The sequence below is a fragment of the Anolis sagrei genome, chromosome 1 (genome assembly GCF_037176765.1).
Source record: "Anolis sagrei isolate rAnoSag1 chromosome 1, rAnoSag1.mat, whole genome shotgun sequence".
NCBI classification, from domain to species: Eukaryota; Metazoa; Chordata; class Lepidosauria; order Squamata; family Dactyloidae; genus Anolis; species Anolis sagrei.
The window spans coordinates 221,436,169-221,448,710 of record NC_090021.1 but is presented as its reverse complement, the minus strand read 5'-3'; the positions used below and the strand labels follow the sequence as shown (position 1 = coordinate 221,448,710).

Sequence of the window (12,542 nt, the reverse complement as noted above, 5' to 3'; positions counted from 1 at the left end):
AGCTATGTCAGTAGTATGGGACAACAAGTGTCCTTCTTGCCACTCCTGCTCCACAAGCAGGAGCTCACTTTTACAATGTTGTTTCAAGATTGCGTGTTCCCTTCCTCACTCTTTTTCTTTCACCCCACAACCATCCTTCCATTTCACTGAGCAATGGAGTGGTTGGCTTTGAACATGTCAAAGCACCACATGCTAAACCTTTCTTCACTGGTGTCTGAGTATTATTGACATGTTGCGTGCTCACGGAAGGCTGCTCTTTCGATAAAGCTAATGACAAACGACAAGTTAATGCTTTCAGGCACAAGAAGGAGAAGAAGAGAAAAAATCATCCAAATAAAACCATGCATTGTTTGAGATTGGAGTGGAGTTTCCAAAGCAGCTACTAAGAATTTCACAGCCACAGTGTATATTTAGAACTGGAGTGGGGCATCCAATCTAACTGGCTGAAATAATAAGCCTGTTGGGATGCACGTTCATGCCCATTGAAGGATGTTCAACTACAGAATGACAGATGGATAAAGATGCCCATAAAATCACTGATCTGGAAAGAGCCATACGGTTGATCCAAGCACTTCAAAATTGTGAACAAAATAGAAATACGAGCACTGCAAAATATTGCAATGCTACAGTATTCGTCCCTAAGCCTTCCTATCACGTTGTTCTTATTGTGTTTATGATTAGAACATTTCCCCAATATTACATCTATCCCTGCAATAAATTAAATTTCTTGATCAAACGAAGAACTCTGTGATACTAATACACTGCCAGAAAAGGGGCTAGGAAATTACAAGTGTTAGGAGAAGAGGTAGAATTTCTTACAGCAGTATTAGTATATATATGAATTATTTTTCTGCATTTGTTTGAGAAAAACAAAGATGAATACACTACATCCCATGTCTTCAGCCCCCTTTCAATCCTCTTTTTCTCAGGTACACCAGGAACCCACCCATCTATCAAAATTTAATAATTGTATTGTATACTGCTAGTGCAATGTGGACCAAGAAAGCAAATACCACCATCTAAAACTAGTTTATGCTAGAATATTTTTTCCAAATTTTAGTGCACATGCTCTCAGAATGAAGTCATAAATGAGTGAAAATTCTTGCATAAAGTCCACATATGGTTTTATTTCTCACTAGCATCAGAGTCTTAGCACACAAATAGATATCAGAGGAGAAATGATATAAGTAAAGATACTATTGACTTAATTTTGTTGAGCCCTCCTTCATATTCCCCCTATAAATTTTCAAGTGTGTTATGTTTCTATTCAGGAATCCAAATAATTGCTATCTTATATTGCTAGGATCAGATATTCTTGAAGAGAGTAGATGAGATCTGGGAGAAGATCTGTGGTTGTATTCATAATTAGTATCATCTCCCTTCCATAACTTTTGATTGATATCTTTGAACATTGTATCATTCCAAGAGGCAGGTCAAGTTCCCATACTTAAGCCAGCGTGTTGAAAAATGGTTCATATCCAAAGGCTATAAAGTGGGGTTTCAGTGACCCTGCTAAAAACTTTAATGAACAACTGTTTAAATATTTCATGAGTTGTTTCTATAAATAGCCACATTTTTGCTGACTTCTCTCCACATTACACAACAATGAACATTAAATCAGTATACACCATGTTTTTCTATAATAAAATGCACCATGCTGGCTGTTGCCCATTTTTCAGAAAATTGCTCCTGACCCCATTAAATGAAAAGCTTCAAGATTCATGTATATTATATATTTTCCTCCTCCTTTAATAGTAAATGTGTTTTAAGATTAAAAAACACATCAGTCATGCTACTGGAGTAACCATAACATTTATTTTGTATGCAGAGAGCATGCAGTGTGACACAAGTCCTGATAGAAGTTAAAAGAATAATTACCATTATTTGTCTAGATGGCTGACAAATTGGAACATTTTCCTTCCTTTGAATACTTGAAAGAACTCTGTGTCATCACACAAAGTCCTCTTTGATCTAAATTTAGCTGTTATCAATAATAATTTGATTATTCACTTCTGAATAGTTACATAATACTTTTTTTCTTACTAGGTAAAAGAATAAAGAAAATTGTCAAAATGTATTTTTACTAGAAAGAAAGTAGGGTATGATGGGGAAAATCACCATTATATAATGTATTCTTTTTCCATACATTAAGTGATAAAAAAGAATACTCTTCATAAATGAACAGAGTGGATTAAACCTTAAATTCAGAAATTAAAACCAAATGAGTGCATTTTTGAATAAACAAAGATATGAATGCATACATTTCAAAAGATCACAAATGATTTTCGAGCCCTAGGAGCAAAGCTAAAAGAATGTAATGTACAGGTGGTCTTTTCATCCCTCCTCCCTGTTGTAAGACACGGACCCACAAGAGCCAGAAAAATAGTACAGGTCAATGACTGGCTTAGAAAATGGTGTCAGGAGGAACGCTTTGGCTTCCTCGACCATGGCCTGCTTTTCCAGGAGGATGGCGTGCATCTCACACAAGTAGGAAAACACCTTTTTGCTCACAGACTCGCAAACCTCATTAGACGCACTTTAAACTAGGTCCACCGGGGGAGGGGGACAACAGCCTTGCGAACACTACTTTACCCATAATGTCTGGGAATCACCAGAAGGCTAAACGGAGGGCTGCACAAACACAACAAGGACCAAGTACCAAAAGCACAATAATCCCAATTAAACAGCTCAAGGGAAGATCTCAGGGGCTCACATGTCTTTACACTAATGCACAGAGCATGGGAAATAAACAAGACGAACTCCAACATTTAGCACAACACCACAAATATGATATCATAGGGATCACTGAAACCTGGTGGGATGACTCCTATCGCTGGAATGTAGATATCGAGGGGTATAACCTCTTTCACAGAAACCGAACAAAGGGGAGAGGAGGCGGAGTAGCCTTATATGTCAAAAACTCTTATGCTACAGAAGAGATTCAAGACAGAAATATGGGAAACCAGCTTGAAATCATCTGGATAAGAATCAAGGGAACTGGGACTCAAAAAGATGTCGTTGTAGGCGTCTACTACAGACCCCCAAGCCAGGAGGAAGAACTTGATGAAGTCTTCTGCCAACAGTTGACCTCAGCAAGATGGAGTGGATGAGGGATTGGAAGACATCCAACCCCAAATTGGGAAAGAAGTCGTCCAGGAATACCTGGCCGCTCTTAACGAGTTCAAGTCTTCAACCTCAGCAAGATGGAGTGGATGAGGGATTGGAGGACATCCAACCCCAAATTGGGAAAGAAGTCGTCCAGGAATACCTGGCCGCTCTTAACGAGTTCAAGTCCCCAGGGCCAGATCAACTACACCCCAGAGTATTGAAGGAACTAGCGGAAGTCATTTTGGAACAATTGGCAACCATCTTTGAGAGTTCTTGGAGAACGGGAGAAGTTCCAGCAGATTGGAGGAGGGCCAATGTGGTCCCAATCTTCAAGAAGGGAAAAAAGGATGACCCAAACAACTACCGTCCGGTCAGCCTCACGTCGATACCGGGCAAGATTCTGGAAAAGATTGTTAAGGAAGCGGTCTGCAAACACTTAGAAACAAATGCAGTCATCGCTAATAGTCAACATGGATTTATCAAAAACAAGTCATGCCAGACTAATCTGATCTCTTTCTTCGATAGAGCTACAAGCTGGGTAGATGCGGGGAATGCCGTGGATGTAGCGTACCTGGATTTCAGTAAGGCCTTCGACAAGGTCCCCCATGACCTTCTGGCAAGGAAACTAGTCCAATGTGGGCTAGGCAAAACTACGGTGAGGTGGATCTGTAATTGGTTAAGTGGACGAACACAGAGAGTGCTCACTAATGCTTCCTCTTCATCTTGGAAAGAAGTGACAAGTGGAGTGCCGCAGGGTTCCGTCCTGGGTCCGGTCCTGTTCAACATCTTTATTAATGACTTAGATGAAGGGTTAGAAGGCATGATCATCTAGTTTGCAGATGACACCAAATTGGGAGGAATAGCCAATACTCCAGAGGACAGGAGCAGAATTCAAAACGATCTTGACAGATTAGAGAGATGGGCCAAAACTAACAAAATGAAGTTCAACAGTGACAAATGTAAGATACTCCACTTTGGCAGAAAAAATGAAATGCAAAGATACAGAATGGGTGACGCCTGGCTCGAGAGCAGTACGTGTGAAAAAGATCTTGGAGTCCTCGTGGACAACAAGTTAAACATGAGCCAACAATGTGATGTGGCGGCAAAAAAAGCCAAGGGGATTTTGGCCTGCATCAATAGGAGCATAGTGTCTAGATCTAAGGAAGTAATGCTACCCCTCTATTCTGCTTTGGTTAGACCACATCTGGAATATTGTGTCCAATTCTGGGCACCACAATTCAAGAGAGATATTGACAAGCTGGAATGTGTCCAGAGGAGGGCGACTAAAATGATCAAGGGTCTGGAGAACAAGCCCTATGAGGAGCGGCTTAGGGAACTGGGCATGTTTAGCCTGAAGAAGAGAAGGCTGAGAGGAGATATGATAGCCATGTATAAATATGTGAGAGGAAGCCACAGGGAGGAGGGAGCAAGCTTGTTTTCTGCTTCCTTGGAGACTAGGACGCGGAACAATGGCTTCAAACTACAAGAGAGGAGATTCCATCAGAACATTAGGAAGAACTTCCTGACTGTGAGAGCCGTTCAGCAGTGGAACTCTCTGCCCCGGAGTGTGGTGGAGGCTCCTTCTTTGGAAGTTTTTAAGCAGAGGCTGGATGGCCATTTGTCAGGGGTGATTTGAATGCAATATTCCTGCTTCTTGGCAGGGGGTTGGACTGGATGGCCCATGAGGTCTCTTCCAACTCTTTGATTCTATGATTCTATGATTCTATGAATGAGATTTGGACAATTGCAGACAGTCGCTTTACTCCTGTTTGTATGACTCAGTAAACAGATCAAATTATTTAGAGTTAATAACAGTTTGATTTGAGAAAATGTGACTCTGGTGGTCTCTTCCAACTTTACGCTTCTAAAGTTAACTGACAACTTCTTTTTCACCTGCTGATGCCATATTTGCCAACATTTCACAGATGGTAAAGGAGACAGAACTCCTAACTTGTAGGTTACCAATAGTTTGTTCACAACCTGTGAGGACAGGTAACATAAGGGCATGGTCACATGCAAAAGGAATTGAAAAGGAGGAATACATGAAATTATAACACTTTGAGGTAGGAAATCATGCTGCCCATCACTACATCTTGTGACAGCAGCCAGGCTGTGCATTTTCTGAAGAAGTATCATGGACTTGAGGAATAAATATGATAGAGAAGGAGAACCAAATGAATTAGTGGAAAGCTTGTATGTTTAATACACAGAGAGAGAGAGAAAAAAGAGAGGGATCAATTCAATTGATCTCTGGTGCTTTCCACTTTGGGGTGGGTTCATTTATGTAAGGCAACCTCTTTGTTTTAGAAGTGTCATGGTAAGCACAAATTAAACAAATGAGATTTATTCCCAACCCACAATTTTGAACATGGAGTACCAGTGATGTAGAGAAGTTTGTTATCTTCTACCACTGTATCAGAATCACTATTCAAGACACAATTCAACAAATGAAATGACACATGGCAACCTTTGTGCCATCTTCACTGCAAGTTAGTTGGTGGATCGCAACAGACTCTTGTCTCTTTCCTGTACCTTCTTTCAGCCCATCCACTTCCATTATTACCAACCACCACATTGATCCACAGTGATGCCTACTGGTAGCATACACAGAAATGTTGTCCTCGAAGGACAGGCTCCACTGTGATCTGCATGCATGCCCATGTCCTCGCTTGGCCAATCCCAATTCTTGTAGCATATTATTTGAGCAATCAGATCTGAAGCTGGTAGAAGATGGGGGAAATGGGAATCTGCCAGCAAGTTAGATGCATTTTGCCTTAAAGTGGCAGTAGATCAAAGAACTGCTTGGATTTTTGGAAGAATTATGCTAATTGGCTAAAGGATAGCAGAAGGAGTGGGGGAAATGATAATCTGCAGGGCAGACTGTATGGATCAGTAAAAGAATTACCAACAAAAACAGGGATATATTTCATAAGGCGCTTAGCAGCTGTTTGCAGCCACACAAGGTAAACAAGGTTTATTAAACTAAAATATACTTATCTGACTGAAGCAACTGTGCCCTCATTAAAAAAATATAGAGCTGCATGGGATACAGCAATTTACATCCAACAAGAAAATGTTCATGGAGTGCTATCAAAAGTAATATAACAAATACGACTGAGAAATTAAGATGTAAGTAACTCTTTCCAAAAGATATCAGGACATCCAGTTGTGCTGTTTTTGTAGGGACAAAAATGGATTCACCATTCCTAAGTTTTCTTAGAGCTATTTAAATCAGCTCAGTGTTACAGCTGGCTGCTGCTTTTTTTAAGGAACAGCAAGGTACTGGACAGGGTATCATCATTAAAAACACATGATCTAACAGAACTGTATTTGCTGCATTTTGTTTGCTTGTTCATTTTAGCTTTGTTTGTAACTGGAGATGTGTATGGAATCAGTTTGTAACTGATGACTTACGAAAATACCATTAATTTCATACGATTTTCTTAAGCAAGGAATATTCACTGGTAGTTTTGCCAGCTCCTTTCTCTAAAATATAACCGAAAGCATTTGGTATTTATTGGTAGACTCTCATCCAACTGCAGACCAATGTTGATCCTGCTTAGCTTCCAAGATCAGCTGGGATCTGGTGCCTTACCAGAACATTAAATGTTGGCAAGTTATAACTAAGGAAGTCCTACTATGAAATAGCCATACTGCATCAATAGTAGTATAGTGATTCGATCGAGAGAATGCATAGTCCCACTTTATTCTGCTTTGTTCAGATGCCACCTGGAATACTGTGTCCAATTCTGGGCAACACAATTCAAAAAGGATATTGACAAGGTGGAACATGTCCAGAGAAGGGCAATCAAAATGATCAATACTTCGGAAGCCAAGCCCTATGAGGAATATCTGAAGGAGACTGAGAAGGGACACAATAGCCATGTTTAAGTATCTGAATCCTCGACATGCGAGTGTGGAGAGGAACAAACCACTGACCACCTGCTGCAATGCACCCTGAGCCCTGCCACATGCACAAGGGAGGACCTTCTTGCAGCAACACCAGAGGCACTCCAAGTGGCCAGATACTGGTCAAAGGACATTTAATCAACTCTCATACTCACAAATTTTGTAATCTGCTTGTTTGCTTTGCTCTGTTAGAAATGTAATATAATTTGACTGGTTGTTCTGACACGACAAATAAATAAATAAGTATCTGAAGGACTATCAATCGGATTGCGATGGGCTGCTTTGTTTTCTGCTGCTCCAGAGACAATGGATTCAAAGTATAGGAAATACTTGGAGTGTGGTGGAGTCTCCTTCTCTGAAGGTTTTTAAGCAGAGACTGGATGGTCATCTGTCAGGGACACTTTGATTGTGTGTTCCTGCATGGGGGTTGGATTGGATGGTTCTTGGAGTCTCTTCCAACTCTATGATTCTATGAACTCTGGGGAATGATCATCTGCTAATGACTAATATGTCCCCTTTAAAAGATATCCCAAGATTTACCATATACCTTTAACAGACTGTGGGCACATCTAGCCAGAATTATGTTTCCCCTGTTTAGTTTGAACCCAACATAAAATCTGAAAGAACAAGTACATCCAGACTGATCAAAGATTCTGTTCATCTTCTTTCTGATTTTATACTGGGTTAAAATAAACTGACCTTGATAGCTAGTATACATTATCTTTTATTAGCCTGGGACCTGAAAGAAAATATGATGGGATAAGTAGCATGTATATGAATCTCCAAAATAACACTGAATAAACAGAAACAATATATAGGACTTTGTGAGATTCTTAATCAGTTTGGATGTGCCTAACAGGAACAAAATCTTGGGCTTTTCAATCAATTTGGAGCCATGCTGTTTTTGTTTCCTAGCTACTAAAACATGTATTTTTGAGGCAGCTAATCTGTTTTGCCTACAGTTGGAGTTTCTTTGTTCTAAGACGAAGCACATTAGACTCTGTAAGCCATCAAACTGTTATACACTGAAAGAAAAAAAGGTTATGCAAGGGGACGACTCCTTAACCTTTGTTCTTTTAGGTATTACTAGACAAAAATGGATGCCCTGATGGTGCATATGGTGTAGCTTTTGAACTGTGCACTGTTCTCACAAGCCTCTTTCATGACTAAGTACTTTAGCAAGAGCTGACCTTGGGGTATTATTGGGAACAAATCTCTCATGACAATTATTCAGTTCTGCCAAATATAGTCATATGCTACAACACAGAGAACAGATTTTCCTCCCGCAAATAATTACACTTTTAAGAAATCCTCTTCTCCACAAGTGGCTAATTCAGATGATTACAGTCTAAGGTTCTATAATCTGGCGTCTAGACAGCCATGTCCTATACAGAAACTAATCAGATTTTCTTTTCTGGGTTGGTAATTAAATATAAAAAGCCCAAAAGTGAATTCTTATATTCTAGGAATATGTAAGTGTTTCAAGCAAGGACCACCACTCTCTATGACTAAGAGGGCAACACTATGCATGCATAGAGAAATTCTGACAGCATTATTTAATTAAAGGAAGCCTTCAATTTTGCAGTTTTGAAAGGACCTGGATGAAAGCAATGCTTAATTCATTTCCTACTATTGTTCTTCGCTCTACTTCTCACCAGACACAAAGATCTGCTAAACCCCTTCCTGACATCTTATGAGAAACCAGGACTTGGAATACAAGTTGAGAGGGAGCTGTTTAACATAGTAACTGGGAAAACCAAGAAGATTTAGTGGGGTAAGAGGCAAAAAGCCCTAAATTGGGGTGGACAGATACGGCTGATCAGGGGACCACTTTTATGCTCTTGGGACACTTCAGGGACCATATGGATTGCCAAAGAAAGCAAAGCAAACAAACAAAAAGAAATCAGATGTGGATTTCTCTATTTTGGTGTTTCTCAAACTCTGCTCCTTCAGTTTTGGACTTCAACTCCCACAATTCCTAACTGCTAGTAAGGTGTTAGGAATTTTGGAATATGAAATCCAAAACATCGGGAGGAGCAGAGTTTGAGAAACACTGCTCTATTTCAATCTCCAAGAAAGTTTTGCTCTCCCCACATCACAACCCTCATTCTCTCATTTTAAATCTATCTAATATCATTTCTGTCTTAGGGTGACCCTAAAGTGAAACCTATTATTCTCAGCAAGAATTTTTCAAAGAAGATTTGCTATTTCCATCCTCTAAAGTTGAGAGGATATGATTTGACCAAAGCCATCAAATGGGTTTCCACGACTGAGCAAGGATTCAGACACTGGACTCCAAAATCAAAGTCCAACACTCACATCACTACAGCAATCTCCTCCCTGACTCGCTGTATAAAATAATTGCTCAGATCAGGCTTTGTGGAGGGTCAAAATTTCTGCACAAACCATTTTGCAGGTACATCTATTCCTTCCTCCTTGTCAAAGGAGAAGCCCCGCCCCTTACCCACCTGCACGACATTCCTGTGGGAAGGGTGCAAAGCTGGAGTGGGCCTTGCGCTCAGAGAGGCCTGGGCAAATGGTGCTCGGTTGGGTGGAGGTTTGAGCTTGCCCACAGGCTGCAAGGAAGGCCTTTGCAGGCTGCATCCGACCTGCGGGCTATATGTTGTGCAGGCATGATGTAGATGGTTGATTAGCCTCACTGAGATTGCAGTATTAATTCCCTAGAAAGTGTAAGACCACAACTCAAGGGTTTCTGAAGGACCTATGTTTCAAAATTTAAAATGTACAACTGTATCTGTTTAGGGAATGTTTAGCAGAATTCTAGAACAAAGATAACGATTTTGATGAGCGATGTATTCCCACTCCTCCAGTGTCACAATCAAAGGGAGATGACACTCATCTTCACAACTGTTACAGAAAACATAAGGCAAAAAGAGAAATCAGACTAGAACTACAACTTCCTGCAAGGCAAGGGAGTATGCAAATATCAATGATGACCACTCAGTGAAATAGATCTCCAGGTGACATTTGTATTCCATCTCTGTGGCAACTATTAGTGGTAGTTGCTACTGAGTAGACCTTAACCAACGAAACAGACAAACCTCTGTTCATTACAGATAAGAAGAAGCCCAAGGTCTTCTGCACAGATGCTTTCTATATCCATGCAAACATGCAGACTTCACCACAGATTAAATGAATATCCACCATTTGCTTGAGTAGTCTCATCTTTCTACCAATATGGCATGCAAGGCACCTTACAGCTTTATTACTCTCCCACTTGTTAAACATTAATAAACTTCAGAAAAAAGAAGTTAAAGAGTGAAAAGAAACAAATAGTGAGCAAAAGAAAGAACAAACTCACACATTGGTAGTGAAGACGCCATATATCAAATCTTGTTCAGGTAGATAAAAAGTGCTTTGCAATTCATTGTAGTAAAAAGGGATTTCCCCAGAACGAGAGCAGTTGAGCCGCGCCTTCATGAAGGTCGTCCATGTGTCCTCCAACAAAAATCTTCCTCCAATGTCATTTTTGCAAACTCTTGCCACTCGAGAATAGACAGTTTTCCCACAGTCATGCTCTACAGCATTTTCACGAAAGAAGAAGTAAGTGAACAAACCGATGTCATAGGCAGCAATGAAGTTGGGCTCTGGAGGGAAATTAAGTCATAAAATACAGTGAGATTTACATAGTAAAGAGTGAGATTTACAGGATGGGGATGGGTAGAGGTTCTTGGCAGAGATGAGAAAGACTCTCCAACAATATCTGAAAATATGGGGCTGTCCCTACAACCCCATTCATCACCAGATGACTACAGCATCAAGGAATGTGTTAAATGTATGAATAAGCCACTGTGGAGCAAAACACAAGAGATCCAAATGATTCCCCACTTCATTTTCCTTCTTGATCCTTTAAACATTTTCATATCATGGTGAATTTTATGGTAAAAATTAGTCTAAATCAATCTTCATTTGATTTTTTATATATATTTCAGAGTGGTTTATGTAGCACAAATCAATTTTCAGTGCAATAAAATAAACTGCACTGGGAAGAGGGTCGATTGTATTTTTTAAGGGGTCCTTGAACCTACTATATAAAAATATACTGTCTAACATTTCTTGATTCAGAATATTTTTACATATATGCTATGAAATAGCAATGGTTCCCCTACCGCTTCTATGGAAAGGAAGTTCTTGCGAATCTGCAGTTGGATCGATTTCCTCAGAGTTTACGTTTCCAAGGTTGTAAACAAAGGCATTGCCTAGTAGTAGATCAACAACAGTGTTTCCCTGAAGAACATCTTAAGCTCTGGATGTTCAGGAAATTTATATTACAGGATAAGAGGTGTGTGGCTTTACAATTTATTTTATTACAGTATTTAGGATGGATGTAAAACAATTAATTTATAATAATAATATAACTTTATCTTTATACCCCACTTCCATCTCCCAGAAGGGACTCGGGCGGCTTACATAGGGAACGAGCCCAAAATCAACATGGTTAAAAGTACTCAAATATAAAACACAGTAAGATAAAACGCAACACAAAGAAACAAAACAGAATAAAAGAAAAGTTGCATATAAGAGCAACGATCAAACCAACAACCAAAGAAACTGCAATAATAAACAATTCCTGGGCATGGATGGACAGGCCAGTGCAACTCAATAGTAAGAATAGGGCTGGTGGTAAAGTGCGTATGCCAAATGGTAGCATTAGGGATAACGGGCAATATAAGATGAGACATTATGACTTTGGGTATAGAGTGGTAGTAAAGTGCAAGGATGAGATTTTAGGTCATGATTGGGCCAAGTTATCTGGGGGGTTGTCTAATCGAAGGCACAGTGGAACATCCATGTTTTTAGCTTATGAAGGTACACCTTTTATTGACAATCATACTATCACACAGATATTTCCAGTCTAGGCCCACTACATTTTCTGAGATAGAAATGTAAAAAGTATAGGTAAAAAATCTTCTTATAAGGAAGATTTATAAAACACATGGTATTTAAATTACAATTCCGTGGTGTGGAATATCATCTGAGAGGCCATTTGTAGTACATCATACTTTTCACATTTGATATATTGTAGAATTTCATAGATGCATCTTGTACAGACCATTTATATACATCCCACCATTTGATAGCATTTCCGATACACTGCCTTAATTTCACAGAGTATTTCTAACTCTATCTGTGCATTAGCATTTCAATCAAGGTATTGCAAATTCAAAGTGTTCTCACTCATTCTGAAGAATCAATATATGAGTGTAGAAGACAGCTATTTCAGGACAGAGTCACTGGATGGATTGAAAAATTACTGCGGGAATCAAAGCTTATAAAGCAATGCTTGGCCTTGATCTACAGCTCCTTGAGTACCCAAAAGTGACAGACTGAGAATATGGCTAATCTGAAATGTAGCTTCTCATTCTGATTTCTGTTGGGAAGCCAGGATTGACATTCTTAGTGTCCTTTCTGGAAGATGCTGTCTTTCTATGATATTTCCCTGTACTATATCTGGCAGTTAATCACTCCTGAGTGCTCTGAGAATCTCTCTCTGTATGAGCTCA

The 12,542-nt window shown here is 39.7% G+C and overlaps 1 protein-coding gene across 9 annotated transcripts in view; it reads right to left on the bottom strand.

Moving 5' to 3' along the window:
* SEMA5B (semaphorin 5B) overlaps positions 1-12,542 on the bottom strand; it is a 498,410-nt gene that overhangs the window by 102,181 nt on the left and 383,687 nt on the right. For all 9 annotated transcript variants that reach the window (XM_067473384.1, XM_067473381.1, XM_067473388.1 and 6 more), the window contains one exon: positions 10,340-10,625. In XM_067473384.1, coding sequence (XP_067329485.1) covers positions 10,340-10,625 — 286 coding nt within the window. The remainder of the gene's footprint in view (positions 1-10,339; positions 10,626-12,542) is intronic.